Below are 17,661 nucleotides of genomic sequence, written 5' to 3' on the forward strand. Positions count from 1 at the left end.
TGTATAATAAACTGTCATTCCAAGTTTTATTTTCCTTTGTCATTTTTTTCTCAGTTATTTTATTTGATTTTAACTTACTGCCTTAAATGTACATTTTAACTACTTTTAATAATTTTTGACAATGTAGAATATACTGATACACTTTTCTGTCATTCTTCTAGGTTTGGATAAGATCATGACATTTCTTAACTGCTTAATGTAAACTACTGAGGTAAAATAATCTAAAAAAAATTTCTCTTGAAGTTTTAAACCTCAGATGACTAAATTCTTCTGTAAACACTGAAAACTGCTAAATATAAAATTCTGCCATCTTGAAATGTAAAATATTCCTTACTGAAAATTACAAAATGTTTTATCTGCAGTAATTTCCTAATAGAAGTGATATAATTTAGCCATTCTTCTTAGAACTTTAAATTACTTCTTATTAAATAAACACATTTCATATTTACAATGTGCTGGGTTATTTACAAATATTAATTCACTTAGACATCATAACAGCCCTGTGGGGTAGGTATAGTAATAGTTCTTGTTTTTTGGAATAGAAGGAAATAGAGGTTAAATATTTGCCCCAGGCGATAGGGCTAATGCAAAGAAACAGAGATACGTAAGTTCAGTAACTGCCTGAGGTCACAGCGTTAGGATGTAGTAGAACCACAAGTTGAACATAGGACTGCTGGCACCAGCATTTGTCATCTTAACCACCAACCTATACTGTTTCCCTAAATGTATGCCTTTTAAATTTAAAAAATTCACATTAATTGGGAATACAGGTGAAGCAAACACATAAGAATCAATGAAGAGTAAGCTACTAAACATTCTAAAATCTCAGATGGGTAAATAACAGTACCATAATAAAGAATTTTTAATGAGGATTAAATGAGACGATATTCCAGAAGCCTTTAACACTGTGATTGGTTCAACTTCTCAATAAATGTCCATTGTGATTATTGTTGTATCAGCATCATCCAAGATTTAAGGATAAATGTTAGCTGATCGCTACTGTAAAGAGAGACTAATGAGCTGGTTCATAACCCACTATTTTATTTAGCCTATTATTTCAAAGTTTAGACTTTCAGCTAAATAACTTTGTGGTAGGGTAAACCAATAAAAAATAAATTCTTAAGTGTGGCTGTTTGTATAAAAGGTAAAACTTTTGAAATGGAAAAAAAGATTTTACTTACTATGTACTACTCCAGGGTAAAAGCCACTGTTTAAATGAAAAATCACTTTGGAAATACCCAGCCTAACAAAAATAAATTCAAGTAATTCTTAAATCACTTTGGTTAATAGCCTAAGACCTCATTTTTATTTGGACTAACCCAGTACCTAAATCTATGAATCAACAATTTACAGAATTTCTCTTACTGGTCTCTATTTCAAAAAATCAATAGATAAATCTCAAGATAACAAAGATTAAAATCAATAAAATTTGCTTCCTAGAATAACTAAGATTCAGTGTAATCAGTCTAATATCTACTTTCAATATCTACAAAAGCATTACAAATAAATGTATATTCTCTACCAAGCACAAAGGGAAAAAATATATGCTATGTCTCATACTAGACAACTAGATTTACATGTACTGCAGTACACTTCTCCCAAAAGAAAAAAGTTCTTGAAATTATCACCAAAAAATTGTGATGGACTCATTTCTCAATCACTCTTTCTGTTTAAATATGTAGAGCAGATCTTAAGACGTACAACATTCATCTTCCTCTGAAGAGAACTGCTGGCATTATTATGGCAGTTCCTGACAAGGTTTATATGAGAAAATATTAGGAAGAAAAGATGGAAAATTTCAGAAATAGACGAAATTTTTTTTTCCACCAAGTGGTATGTTGGTTGTTTGGGTGTCCTTAAGCATAAATGCAAAGCAAATGCAGGTAATTTCTTTCTATTCCTAGGTCACAAATTCTCATGCAGTTAATATTATCAGTTTAAGAAATGTTCAGTATTATTAGTAAATCAAGGTTAGTGATGCTTAATTTATCACCAATTTGTTAGGCCCCTTGAGAAATCTTTGATATTAGTCTGGTTTCATATAATAGAATGAAAGTTATAAAACCTCCATGGGGGCAACGGCAGCTTCAAGAACTGTTGCAGATAGCACAGCTTTGACAGGTTTAATCTAGAACTTCACATTGCAATCAGAAATTTATGGTTACTTTTTTAAGTCTCTCCCCGTCCCCCAGAATTACCCATGTATTTGTGTAGGAAAAGCCTACATTCTATATCATCAACTCTATTTCTCATTACCCTTGACACTCACTGTTTAAACATCGTCCCCTCTTTCCAGACATTGCTCTGATGTGATTAGGAGCTAGAGATGTTTGGAGACCAGGAGGCCCACATCCTCACTCAGGCACCCATTACCTTCTTCTGAAGAAAAGATTCAGAAAGAATGCTCCGGGTAAATGCAAACTGTTTAATCTATACTCCCAGATTTGTCGGCTGGACTCCTTTTGCGCTGCTCCCCGTAACGTTATCTGTACCCTAGGGCCTAAAATAACATCAATGCTCCTCCATACATCTCTTCTAGGCCCACAGTCAATAACTGGGTGTCTAGGTCTTGTTACTGCAATGATAAATAGAAACACTGAAATCACTCAATTAATCAACCGCTCTCTCTCTCTCACCATTTTATTCTCAATCTTTAGAACAGGGTCTGACACATGGTAGGAATTTAATATACAATTTATTGAATGAATGAAGAAAATTGAAGGGAAAAGGTGTGTTCATCCCAATTCAAGACCACTTCTTTTCTCACTTATAGCTCTAGGCTTTAGCAATGTGACCCAATTATGTCCTCTCCTTGACCAGATCTATGCCCTTCCTCCTCAGGATGATCTAACTGGAAAAGGGAGGAGATTTTGACTATATTTCACTATCCCCTGCACCATATCCATGACATTCATATGTCAAAGGTACCTGGAATATCTAATTTGCCTTCTCACATATTCTTTATCAATTTAAAAGTCCTAAGTTCATGGATTCATTCCAGAAAGGCAATATATTCTAAATTTATATTTGTTGTTGAATTTCTCCATAAAAGCCTTCTTCAGATTTGTCAGGTATATCCTCACTCAAATGGAGAAAAATCTGGAATATAGTTGCCAAGAAAATCAGGTTGGACAGGTAAGGAAGAGATCTCAGAGATGACTGAGGGAAAGCCCAGGTTCCAGGTCACCAAGATCAGAGTTAAAAGTTACCAAGCTGTCAGAATTCAGAAACAAACCAAGGAGGCCAAATGGGTGAGGGAAAAGCAGAAGAGTCAAGCATCTGTAAGAGTCTTAGTAATACTTTAAAGAAAATCAGATATCTGGGAACTGGGAGGAGAAAGCATACATGAGAATAGGGGACTAACTATTGAGCATACAGCCAAAGAAGAGTAAGGAACCTAGAAAGTCAGGCAAAGAAGACAGGTGATAATAGAGGGGCCTCTTTTATACTTCCTGCAAATGTGAGAGAACTGGGCCTCGAGAGCGTCACAGCAGTAACTCTAGTTTCTGTGAGAGTAGTGTTTATAGCTACCCTATTTACACAGAGTGTGCCACTTACGGCTATGACTGTGAGTAGGAAAATTGGATCACAGACGTTCACAGAAATCATTGGACTTTCAAATCAAGTTAAATTGAAGCAGGTGATACCTAGATTATAAGTGGATAATATATTTTAAAAGTTGGCTATAGAACTAATTATAGCTGCACATAATATGTTCACTCCTTCCATGCACTCATTCCTTCAACACATACTAGGCACCTCCTACATGTCAGGGGCTATTCATAATGAGACATGCTCTATCCCCTCAAGAGTCCTTGCTGAGGGCATAGACATATGAACAAATCATTGGGATTCAATAGGACCTGTTCTATGTGCTCCTATATTATTTATCTAGTACCAAGAGAACAGAAAGTAAGTTTGGTTTATAGATGGGGATTTCTTCAGATTGCTTGAGTATTTGCAAATAGAAAAAGGAGGTAAATGCATTCCAGTCAAAGGAACATGAGCCAAGACAGGAGAATGTGAAAAGATTTCATTGAGTCTAGAGCATAGTGGTATAGAGGCAAGGGGTACAATAGAGCCAAAAAAATAGGTTGGAGTAGATTGAGAAGAGCCAAGTGTGTCTCGAGGGCTTGAAATATTACTAAAGATTTTAAAGCAGAAATAAGATATCAGACCATTTTGGAAAGATTACTATAATGGCAGTAGAGAAGATAAATTTGAGTTGGAGGAACCACTGGAGGCAGAGAGACTAGTAGGAAGCTGTTGGAAGAACCTAAGTGACAGATGATGGACTTTGACAGAAATGCATGGATGCACAACTCAATTTGGATACAGAATACACAGACTTATGTGATTGACCGAATGCGATAGTGTGTGGTAAGGAGGACTTAACGATTCATAGATCACCTTAAGTGAATATATGGATGAGAATGACACTAACCCAAGTGGGAGAAAGAAGAAGGTGAGAGTGGAGGTAAAGGGGAGGGTGGAAAGAGAGAATTGGCTTTGAGACCTGCTAAGTTTGAGGTGCTCACGAGACATGCCAGTTGCAATATCCTATTTTACGAGGTACTCTGAGTTAATGGTTATTGCCTTGGGATAATCTCAGTAGTTTTAAATTAAAGTTGAATTCAGAGCACAAATATTGTTACGTGTATTGGGTGTATATGTCAAATAAAAAGTTTTATAGCTTACTTTTAGATTATAAAACACTATTGATATGAAAAAAAGTAATAATATAAAATGAACATGACAACATCATCCTAGTGATGGCCGTAAAAAAAACTGCCAAAATTGGTTTAAGATTTAAACGTTCAGAACAAGCACTGACATTTACAATACATTCACCATATGATTGTGAACAGCAAGAAAAAAAATAAATTATGAGGTACCATTCCACATGCATCAACTTTACCATGGATTAAAGACAAAGTCTTGGCAAGGTTAGTTGAGGCACCCCACCAAGTAATGGCAGAAATTTCTGGAACCACTGATTACTTGTACTTGATCAAGTCTTACCACGTCTAATTATTTAAACTGAATTATCCGTATGTGTGTGAATATAATATAGTTTGAAATATTAAATAAATTGTTAAAGAGAAAAATAGGTATATTGGTACTTGTCCTACACCATCTTCCCCACCATTCTGCATTACAAAGATTAATCTTTTCTCTTAACTTCCATTTCCCTTTCTACTACACAGTAGGTAATAGGAAATACCAGTACGCAGCTAAGCAAGAACGTGGAGTAAGAGATAGTTTCCATATTTACTGGAATATTATTCTGCATTTTCATTCCATAGAAATTTGACTTGCCTTATCATAATAATATCCTCCACAAAAAGCTTTATGCAAAAGCTGAATGACTTGTTTTTTTTAAAAAACTGAAACTATATCCTAAGGGAGACGAGCATAGTTTCATTTTCACCAACCTCAGTTAATAGGTGGGATTTTTATGCATTGTTGGCACTACACATAATTGCTGTATATAATTATAATATGTCCAACCATGCCTTCTTGTAGGTCACTGTGGTTATGACTACAGATCTAGATAATTAAAACAGAATGAAAAACTGTTATAGCCCCAGAAGGGCAACTGTCGGTCTCTCTCTGAGCCTATGAAACGCTGGAATTGAAAATGCTTTGTGCATCATCTGTGACCAATGAAAAAGGCTTTCCATAATTTTAGCTGTAAGTTGGCCCAAAAAACAAATCAGAGCACCTTCTGGAAGATGACAGCTGCTCAACAAACCCAAAGTGTCTAAGCAAACTTAGTTTAAAGTTGAAGGCAGATACATGCAAGGGCACTAAAGACAATCTGAAATAAATTGAAAATCTAATCTCCTAATTAGATGATGTATTTATTCATGGAACACACCCAAAAAGATAAACAGGTCATTAAAATGTATGTTTGCATTTACCATAAACTCATGTACCTCTTCCTTCTTAAAAGTCAATGGCATAAATATTATCATTATTTAATGGAAGCTAACTGAATGAATACCTTAGTACTTTGATAGCAAACTACAAAACCAGCAGAATATATCTTTATATTATAGAAAATGTTTTAAATTATTCTGTACACTACTTATAAGTAATGATTACAAATACTTTTATCTGCATGTAATTATTATCCTCCAAAGGAGCATTTTCTTGAAGCTTCAAGAAACTGTAAGTTCTTTCTCTAATAATTCAAAATTTAAATGTACCCTTTGCTCTAATATGTTGCTTGTTTGAGGGATATAAACATCATAAAAATTACAATATAATTTAAGCTTATTATAAATATGCATTGTAAAATACCAGTTTAATTTATAGTTATAAAAAAGATTTAATATTTAATTTTAAAACTCACATTTTAAAATACAACTAGTGGTTTCTTGAAAACATATATAATTTACAGCCAAAACAATAAGCTTTATATTGACCCATGGTAAAATATTACATTTCTATAATGCCCATTTTTTTGCATTAAAAGCTACTTAGTCATTTTTTTCTTTATTCTGATGTCTGCTTCCATGGAAGTTCACGAAATAGTACTGACATGAGCCTAACTACTTGCCAGACAGCACACACAGATGTGAACTGTGTTCATAGCACGGTCTAAGGGGTCCCATCTGCATCCGAGTCCATGTGGAAGTTTAATAGGCCTCCCAAATTTAACATGCCCAACCTCTAATGTCAAACCCGCCCCTCCCCTAGTCTTTCCCATTGAAATTAATGGCCACTCTATTTTCACTTGCTCTCACCAAAAACCTTGGAGTCATCCTTAAATTCTCTCTCTCTCTCTCTCTCATCTCACATCCAGCCTTTCAGAAAATCCTGTTAACTCGCTCATCAAAAAATAAAAATCTGACCACGTAGCCTCTATATCACTGTCATCCTAGCCCAGAAAATCTCTGTAACTCTCTTGGATATTTCCTAACTAGGCTGCCAGCCTCTACGCTTAGCCCCTACAAGAGCCTAATTTCCACACAGCAGTCAGAGCGATCCTATAAATCAAGTAGCATATTTCTTCTCAGAATCCTCTCATAGCTTTCCAATATTCTGAGAATAAAATTCAAAGTCCTCTTTACTGTGATCTCTAAGGCTCGAAGTCACACCCTCTTTGGTCCCCAAGTACTTCGTTTTCTTCTCTTCTCCGAGCTCACTTACTCTTTATACCGGAATCCTGTTGGAACAGTCGGGCCATGCTCCCTTCTCCAGGGCTTTGCATTTGCTGTTTCCTCGGACTCTGATTTTCTTCTTTAGTTCTCTGCATGTCTCACTTTCTCACCTACCTCAGGTTTTCATTACGTGTCATCTTCTCAGAACACTCCTGGCTGCTCTCTCTAAACCTGAAGGCACCCTGCACCCCATCTCCCTCTGTCCTGCTTTATGTTTCTCTCCAGCACTTATGGTCATCACACATACTATAGCACATATGTACTCATTACTGGTTTATTACCTGTTCCCTACAACAAACGTAAGCTCCGTGGGAACAGATTTCTGTGTATTTAGTTAATTGCCCAAAATAGTACCTGACAAATGCTCAACAATTTTTTGTTGAATGAATGAGTGAATGTGAAAGTATCTTCAGTCTTTTTCTTTTTAATTTCATTCACCTTACATAGCCTAATTCATCTATTTTCACAAAAATACAGTGCATTAGTCAGGGCAATTAAAGCAGGACCCCAGTCAAAGCATGAGGAAGGCTGGGGAACTCTCCAAGCAACACATGACTCAGGGATCCATGCTCCTTCTGGCACTGGCTCATCACTTTAAAAGTCCTTTGATTTCCGCTATGCAGATGAAGATGCAAAGAGCAGAGAATCCCAGTGGAAGTCTTAGGGGTTAGGCTTGAAAATGGTTTATACTGGCTTTGGTCAGAATTAGTCACATAGCTTAACTCACTTCAGAAGTGGGGAGATATAATCTTTCAATGGGCCCAGGGAAGAGGAAACTGGGCTGGTGCGCATGTAGCCAGTCTCTGCGACACATAAATTAGAAAAACGCTAAAACATTTCATGTTCTTTTGTAAATTTTTATAAAATACTTTAAAATTTATGCTGCATGACTACTGAGAACCATGACAGAAATAAAGTAGTTTGATGAGATTGAAAGTGACTGGAGGAGTGAGGAGTAAAATATTAATTTCTCAGGGATGGCCTCTCTAAGGAGGTGACATTTGAGCTGAGATATCAGAGAAAAGAAAGAGCCAGACGTTAAAAAATTGGAGAAGTAACAACACAAGTAGCGAACAGAACTAGTGTAAAGACCTGGGGGCAGGAATAAGTGTGACATGTTTGCAAAATAGTGAGAAGACTGGGGTAGCTGAGGGTACTGGGCCAAGGATGTGGGAGAGGCTGTGGGCAAGGAGGTAAGCAGGACACTCAACCTGTAGAGGCTGGTAGGCCACTGTAAGAAGATTGGATTTTATTTTAAAACAAGGGAAAGACATTATTGTATTTAAAGCAGGGAATCTTATGATCTGATTTACATTTTTAAAAGGTCTGTTTGGCTATTGTGAAGTGAGTGAATTATTGCGGGGTAAGGTAGGGTGAACTAGCAGGCTTTTGCCGTAGTGTGAGAGATGGAAAAAATGTAAATAGATTCTGGACGAAGAGCCCATAAGACTTACCGGTAGATTTAATAGTGGGAATTGCCAAGCACAAGAATGAGGAATCAAAATGACTCCTAGGTTTTTAGCTTGAGTAAATTCACATAAGTTCACATTTTGCTTTTGCAAAAATGAGGAAGATTAGAAGACCAGGTTTTCTGGCTGGAAAAAAACAAGTTCTTTCTGGACATGATAATTTGGAGAAGGCTATTAGATATTCAACTGCAGGGGAGATGTCAATGGTAGGGATAACACCATGGGAATTATTAACATATGAAGTGTATGTATAGCCTGGGAATGGAAGAGGCCACCTGAGAAAGTGTAGATAGTGAGAAGACAAAGCTGTGGGGGGGTTGGTTGGTGGTAATCAATCAGAAGTCTGGCAGAAAAGGAGCAGCCCACTGAAGACGCTGAGCAGGACAGCCTGGGAATCAGCAGAAAAACCAGGACCATACCAATAATGGGAGCCAGGAGAGGAAAAGCAGGCATGTTGGGTTGTACTGACTGCCTGTGAGAGGTGAAGAAAATGAGAACAGATAAGAGACTACTGGTGGTGGGCACGGAAGTAGCAAGTGACTGACAAGAGTAGTTGCAGGGCAGAGGAGAGGAAGGGAACTCCACTTGGGGGCAGAAAGGGAAGAGCGAGTGGAGGCTGTAGTTCAGTCAGCACTTCCGCCAACCTTCTGAGCAGAGCAGTTTCTAAGAAAACGGCATAGGTTTGGCAGGGGGTTGTCTGGTCAAGAAAAAAGAATTTTTTTTTTTAGCTAATGGGAGTTCCTGGAGGACATTTTCTAGGCTGATGGGAACCATCTTGCAAAAGTAGGAGCAAGACATCCACCTACATCAGAACTTAAAAACTCTCTTAACTAATTTGATTTAAAATACTTCCAGTACTTCAACCTATGAAACTGCTCTCTATAAAAATGCAAATTAGTAAGACATTAAGAATTTTTAAATTCTCTGGAATTTAATATGCATTTATTTTATTATGACCTTCTTAGAAAAACATAGTAAAAATACATTTTAATAAATCTGTTTTTCCAGGGAAAGAACATATAATTAACAAATTCTGCACTTAAACACAATCTAATTAGTTATTTTAAGTTTAAAGCAATTATCCTAGGCCATGCTTGTCAGGGATAAAAAAGGATTTTGGCCAAACTCATAGGCCATAGAGTTGTATGTTACTGGTAAATTGTGTGCCCAGTTTTAAAAATAGATACTATTTCCTCAGTATTTTTCTTTAAAACAAGGTGTGGCTTATTCACTATTTTGTAATTTGCTTTTGAGTTAACCAGACCTGACACAAATTCTTTCTTTATGAGTCTCAAAATCTCTGAGTCTCATTTGTGTGTGTGTGTGTGTGTGTGTGTGTGTGTGAGAGAGAGAGAGACAGAGACAGAGACAGAGACAGAGACAGAGATAGAGACAGAGAGAAGGAGAGAAATAGGGAAATTAATAACTGCCTTATAGAAATACAGAGGTCAAAGACAGTGTGTGTAAAGCAGCGGACTCATGGCTTTTACAGATGCTTAGTAAATCCTAGTTTATTGTTATTATTGATATTTTTCCCTTATCGTTCTCATTCCTATTATTGTTATACTGATGAAGTTAAGGAGCCTATACACTATAGGGGAAGAACTTTATTTCCACTGATGCTAACTGAAAAACAAAAATAAATAAATAAATTCACAGTCTTGGGTGATTTGATTTTAAAATTAAGAATAGAGAATATAAAATGATTTGAGAAACACTAACAATTTACAATTGAATTTCATATAATGGCTAGTTAAGGGCTGGTAGTATAGAACGAGAGTATAGAGAACGAAGTAGAATAAAATAGGTGGGAGAGAGACAAGCACATGACAAAGAAAGAATGGTGGTATAAGGAACAGAAACTGAGACAAATCAGAAATGAAGATGGGCGAAAAAAAGCCCAGGTGAATGAGTTGTCTCGAGTCACAGCTTAATCTTCCTTTGAGGTATGTTACTCTAGAGATTGTGATTATTCTTGCTACTAGTGAGTCCTTTTTTTCACTTCCTAACTCGCAATGCCAGAGCCTTTTCTCCTAATGGGCTAACTAGTGAAGATGGCGGCAGAGAAATCACTCCCCGGGTTGCAGTACTAGTTATCAGGGCAGCTGTCTTTCCAAAGGCTGTGAATAAATTAAGCTAAAATCCAGATTTTGTCTTTGATTAAGAATTAAATGTTTCCCTCTTTCTCTTCTCCACATTTTCTTTAATAGAAGTTGTTCCCTTAACCTCCACTTAATTTTTGGACTAACATTTCCCTTTCTCTCTGTAAAACACCCTAGCTGTGCTCACTGCGCCTGAAGGCCCAGAGTTCTCAGACCATGGCCAAGTAGACCAGCACAGGCTACTCCCACCAGCTAAGGTCCATGAGGACAAAGGATCAAAGCAGTTTGTTCCTCAACCTCCTCATAAGCCAGCTGGGTTTGCTGTTGTAAAGTAACTAAAGATTAATCAAGGTGATGAAATATGAGTGTGGTAAGGAGAACTGCTGTCAATGAAAATTAAATTAATGCCATGGAAAGCTGAGAAAATCATCTTAGGAGCGTCTGAAGTTCTTGTTTCAGATTAAGGAAATCACAAAATTCAAATCGTAAATGATGCATTATTGGGATAGCTTATGCAAGAAATATGGTGTAGAATTCCTATCAACAGTCACTTAATCAAAGAGAAAGCCAAGGCCTTACATCAAAAGACTGGCATGTGAATGCAAATGTACTCTTTTAAGTCGAAATAGAATCCTTAAGGTATGAATGTATCATTTTTATGGTTCTCTTTACTAACAGACCTTTGCAATTCATTAACCTACTGGTTTTGGTCATGGCAGATAAGATCCTATCTGCTGTGCTCTTAAGTAAGGCACTATAGACAATATTCTTGATACATGGAAACGAAAGTAAATTATAGAAATTATAAAGTAAATTATACACATGGTCATCAGAGCAGAGGAAACTTTGCAAATGAAAAAAAAGTAGCCAGGTAAATGTATGTAAGTTACTAGAGTTAGTTAACTTCTTATTCTGAGATATTTGTCCTCATTAATATAATAAGGCAAAAATTATATAATGTTTGCCATACATTTTTGTACAAATCATAGATTTCTAGAAGATCGATGACATAAATTTAGGATTATATGAACAAATGCAAGAAAATAATATTACTCACCTAAACCATAATCAAAATAACATATCCATGATTATCTACAAAAGCTGACCACTTACTAAAATTTTAATGTACCACAGGACAATATGATAGAATACATATTTACAGATTCCTCACAGAAATATTTTTCTCAAAATCTCTGAATGCTAGTAGTATAAATTTTACAAGATTTAAAATGTTTCCTATGAACATAAATATGCAGATTCATAAAATAATGCATTTTAATAAATACCAAGTAATAAATTTTGTATTTAAATTGATGTGATTATGGTTTACAAAACTATGGTCCTCAAAACAAACGATTTGTTAATGAGGAAAAAAAACATACATTGGTAAAACTGTAAGTAAAACAATCAAATGAAATGCATATTTGCTGAGATCTTATCTTTAAAATAAATCCTACAAACCTTTCTAAAAATGATTTGTGCTTATTTTAAGCCAGAACTGCAACCTCTACAGTAAATATGCACCATGCACGTAGTCTGCACTGCCACCAAGCGCCTAAACCAATTAGTTTTTTAAGATTCTTGCATCAGCTGTAAGTGGATTCTTTCACTAGTAATGAGTGGCAATTTGGAAACAGGCTAAGAGCAAACCACTTCGAGCATGAATGGCTATAAAGGCACCACAATTTAGACAAGACATGAGATCTCCAAGGCATTAATAAAACATCGAGAATCCTACCAGCTCACTGGAAGTTCATGAAGTCTAAATATGTTATTCAGCTTGTAGTCAAATTTTGGTGGACCAATATTTTCTTTACATAAATACAGGTTTGGATGTGGCTGCATATCTGTGGGAAATTCGGAATCCTAGAGAAAAAATAAAGCAAGAGCTCTGTGTAAAATAGCAAACCACTGTACTCATTGGTATTGTCTTATTTAATATTAAATTACAACATAAACGTTACCATTATCTTCCCTTAGGACTTATCTTAAGTCCTTCATTTCCTATTTTAGTTTTGAGAAAATATGCAAAAAAGATAAAATTTTAAATAAGGCACATATCTATTTGCATAAGTCTAAACTGCATGCTACATGGTAAAAATTATTTGACAACATCCCCTTATTGAATTACAATGAAGCACAATATAGCATTGTCTTATATTATTTGTCAATTGTGATTTTTTCATCCCCAACAGTAATATCAGCAAAATCTGTGATTATCCTCATACTCCTTTTGTTATCTATAAATGGTGGACTAAAACATTTTCTTTGGGTAACAAAGTAATAACATTGCTAATTGATTAATTATGGTTTTCTTCTTTAAATCTGAGAACACAGGGCTAATTTAAAGGCACTTACTGAAGGTAAAAGATTTCTATCATAATCACTTTCAAGCTCACGTACATTAGAATCCCCATCTGCCCTATATTGGTCACCTCCCTCCACACCAAGCAAACTCTCAAAGATCAAAGAGCTGAAAGATCATTTCAGTCCACCAGAAAGGAGTATCCCTTCAGTGGAAAGAAGATATATTATGAAGGCGCACTTAATTAATACTTAATGAAGGACAGAATAATTGCTCAAGTCTATGAGAAGAGGAAGTAATCAATCTCCCTATGCTTAATGCTTTAAGGTGGGGAGAGGGCGGAAGGTGTAAACCTGGTCATGTGTATGGTCACGAATGGAAACTAGACTTTTTTTGGCGGTGACACGATGTAGTCTATACAAAAGTAGAATATAATGGTACACACTTGAAATTTATGTAACATTATAAACCAATGTTACCTCAATAAAATAAATTAATCAAAGAAATAAAATAAAATTGCCTTTAGAGAGCGAGGCATATCATTCATTTGTGCACTCATTCATTTATTCAAAAAATATTTATGAGTGCTACTTTATCCCAAACATTATTCTAGACGTGGGGAATCCACCTATGAACAGAGCAGACAAAAATTCTTGCTCTCGTATAGGTTACACTGCAATAGATTCCTTAATGTAGTCTCAGAGCTGGAAACTAATAAAGCCAGTTTTCATAAATGAAGTATTTTTCTGATTAACAAAGTAATGCATATTCATATAGAAATGTCATGCATTTCATAATACTACAAAGAAAAAAATGAAAAGCAATCTAGTTCTCACCACCCAGATATAATTACTATGAACACTTTGGTTTAATCATTCGTCTCTCTCTCTCAATTTTTACAAAATTGAGACCAGGCTCTATTATCCACCCTCCATTTCTCATTTAACTTTATATCACTGCATTTTCACATTATTCAGTCTGTTTTGAAAGAATGACAAATGTCATATTTTATTTCACACTCAGCTATTTTTGTTTCCCTTATGATTATCAATTCTATGAACAGAATTTTCTGTCTATAAACATGCACTTCACTGATTATATTTTTAAAGCACAGTTCTAGAAGTGTAAATAAATAATAATTTAAGTAAATAAACATTTAACAAAAAACATGATATCTCTTCAAAGATCACTCTTCAGAAATGTGATACGAATTTATACTCCTGCCAGTCATATAGTATCATGTGCAGTTCACCACATCTTTATTAATGGTGCCCACACATGCACACACAAACACTCACTAATATTTAAAATAATCCATTCAGTAATTATTCCTTTTGACTAATATTTATTATTGTCTGTCTCACCGCAGGCACTGGTTTCAGCTCTTACGATACATCATTGAACAAAACAAGCAAAATCCCTCCCTCGTGGAGCTTACATTCTAGCGTGAGGACACCATGGACGATAAAAATAATAAATATGTAATTTATATTATGAGGTAAAAAGTCTATGGAAAAACTGTTGCTAATTTACATTTAAAAATATATTCCATTGACATTTCTTAAATTAATTGATGAGGTTAAAATAGTTTTGTATTTCTTATTTCTTTTTATGCTTAATTTTTCTGTACTGTATATTTATGCCTTTGCCTATTTTTCTATTGTTGTGATGGTATTTCATTTTAATAATGTTGGTTTGGAAATGGAAGGAGGACAAATTATTGTTTTGGAAAATATAGCAAGGTGGATCAGAATCCAGTCCCATATAATTTTTTTGACTACATGGAAATGTTTAGAACCATAAACTGATTATTTACCACCATTTTTATAAGCACTGTTAACCCCCACTGTTAAAAAATCATCATATAAGACTAATACAATGAGGCATTTAATAAAACCTAATCAACTAGGTTTAATAAAACCTAATCAACTACAGCCTATTTGGTGTAGCTGAGAGAATACAAGAAAATATAATAGTAACTGAACAACCATTTAAAAGAAAATTTACAACAAAAGCAGCAAAGGCCTAGTAAGAGCGATCCTATCTAGACAGTGAGGCACTTGCAGATGCAAACATAAGACCCCTTATGTCACCCAGCCTGTAGATTGAAAGACTCAAGGAGACAAGAGCCAACACATGGGCAGACAGGATCAGTCAGGGATACAGAAATAAGGACAGTGCATAGAGGACAGAGGAAGTAACATCCATCTGAAAATTATTCTTTCAAGCTACATAACCATTACTGTTTCTTCGTATTGACAAGCTACAATTGGAGCGCAAAGCTAAGCTCTCAATAATGTGCTTTGATAGGTCAGTGGTTCTCAACTCTAACTACACACTGAAATCACCATGCAGCTTTTTAAAAAATAACAAATACCACTGGGCCCCACCCCAGACCAATCAAGCAATAACTTCTGAGGATGAGGCACGACATTGGTATTTATTTTAAAGCTCCCCACATAAAATAAAAGTTGAGATTGAAAATACTGGATTTCCCTAGTGATTCAGCTCCACCACAGCTCACCAGTATGTGAATTCAGTCAAGCTATTTAACAAACTTTCTAAGCTGTATTTTCCCCTCTGTAAAATGCAACCAAAATCATAGGCTGCTGTGAGCATTAAGTGAGATAATCTCTGTAAAGCACTCACCACATGTTTGGCACCTAATAAATCCTTAATAAATATGAGCTATTTCTGCGGATATTTTTATTATTGTGGCAATTGGTGGCACATGTTAATTTCAACGGGTTACTAAATTCATTATGAGTTATTTCATACTCTACTTATTTATTCTAAAATATTCTATCTTAATCAAACTCCAGGTTAATATTCTCTGGGGTTATTGATTAAAGCAGATGTTAGTATGATCTCACCCATCAGAATCCTAGTCCCATATCTAGTTAACTGCTGGCTCGCTCTATTTGTCCCAGGATCAATAACAGAAGGAATTGTTGCTTCCAGGCCAGCCAGGATTAAATAGAGTCTTGCTGCTTATATTCAAAGGATGAAAGACCTGATGGGTACCTCTCTCTCCATGTCAGTGATACATCAGTTAGGCATCCTCCATATCTATCCTGATTAGGAAGACAAACTACGTATTTGGCCTCCTTCTACATGAGTCTCTTGGATACTCAGATTTCTCCCAGGCCCTATATCCATGCCATTTGACTCATGTCTGCTTCTCTACCTTGTTCTTTGCTTTCCATTGAACTAACATTCATGGGAATTACCCAGACCAATTTTGAACCTGAAGTTCAAAATTATTCACTTAGACATGCACTCAGCACTTGAGTGTCTACACCGTATTGGGCATTATGTTAGTTACCAGATCACAGATATAGGTAGAATGAACTCCTTTCATTCCAAGGACTCACAGTCTCATGAAATAAAAGCAAAAATGAGAAACCACATCATTGAGAAAAGCTGGAGTAAAAATATGCAGAAGATATTAAGGTGAGGAAATAAGCAATAAAGCTATTGGAATGAATTAGATAAAATTATCATTAATTTTCTAATCTGCAGCATTTCTTACAATATTAGATATTAAAAACAACGCAATTGTGCATCAGTATATCGATTTATTTAAAAATTATAGGGGCCGGCCCCGTGGCATAGCAGTTAAGCAGTTCGGATCCCGGGAGGTCACTGACGCACCGCTTGTCAGGCCATGCTGTGGCAGCATCCCATATAAAGTGGAGGAAGATGGGCACGGATGTTAGCCCAGGGCCAGTCTTCCTCAGCAAAAAAAAAAAAAAGAGGAGGATTGGCATGGATGTTAGCTCAGGGCTGATCTTCCTCACAACAACAACAACAAAATTACAGTACTATTCTTGTGTACTGCATTAAATAGAATGAGGTACATGCAGGGCTGATATAGCTCTGGTGTGCCAGTATGGCCTTGTTGGTTGTTAAAATACTGAAAGATGTTCATACTGCTTTGAAAATAGTTGATACCCGGAGCATCCTCCATGCTCCTCTCACCCCCACTACCCTAGCCCCTTCTTTGGGTACCACTCCTTGCCCCCGACTTATTTACCATCATGCCCTAATTAAGGTAATTCCTGGCACACCTGGGCCTCCAGGACCTTTCTCCCACCCTAGCTCTGGCATCCATCCTGATTGGTTAGTGTCCATGCTATAATCATTGTTAAATATTTTGAATATCATTCTAAATTTATATGTACTTATAGGGAATTATCTCTATGATATATTATTAACTTAAAAAAGAAAGTTACCGAATAGCATATAAACAAAGTCGTTCCATTTTTTATAAAATAAAAAGGATCTACATAGGTAAGTGTTAATGTATATATAAAACCTTTTTAGAGAGAGAAAGAATCTTAACAGTGGTCACCAATTGATGTAGAAAATGATCAGAGTAAAGTGAAGAGAATTAACTACTTTTTATATTATACATTTCTTTACTGTTTGAATATTTTACTGTATGTATGTATTATTTTTTCTTAAGTTTTCAAATAAAATAATGTATGTAAGAAAACTAGTCCTACACATATTAAATGATCTCAATGTATAGCTAGTATTTTCAAACTTAACTGGATATGATATAGTTAAAAACCTAGATTTAAATGACTACTCAAAAATGAAACAAGTTTGGT

The 17,661-nt window shown here is 35.6% G+C and overlaps 1 protein-coding gene across 1 annotated transcript in view; it reads right to left on the reverse strand.

Moving 5' to 3' along the window:
- Positions 1-12,330: 12,330 nt before the first annotated feature.
- The window catches only part of LOC106801446 (sperm-associated antigen 16 protein-like), a 162,622-nt gene continuing 157,291 nt past the window's right edge, over positions 12,331-17,661 (reverse strand). The window contains exon 10 of the mRNA XM_087424856.1: positions 12,331-12,606. Coding sequence (XP_087280982.1) covers positions 12,475-12,606 — 132 coding nt within the window. The 3' untranslated portion in view covers positions 12,331-12,474. The remainder of the gene's footprint in view (positions 12,607-17,661) is intronic.

This window comes from Ceratotherium simum, chromosome 37 (genome assembly GCF_057802395.1).
Source record: "Ceratotherium simum simum isolate JZ-2026a chromosome 37, ASM5780239v1, whole genome shotgun sequence".
Lineage (NCBI taxonomy): Eukaryota > Metazoa > Chordata > Mammalia > Perissodactyla > Rhinocerotidae > Ceratotherium > Ceratotherium simum.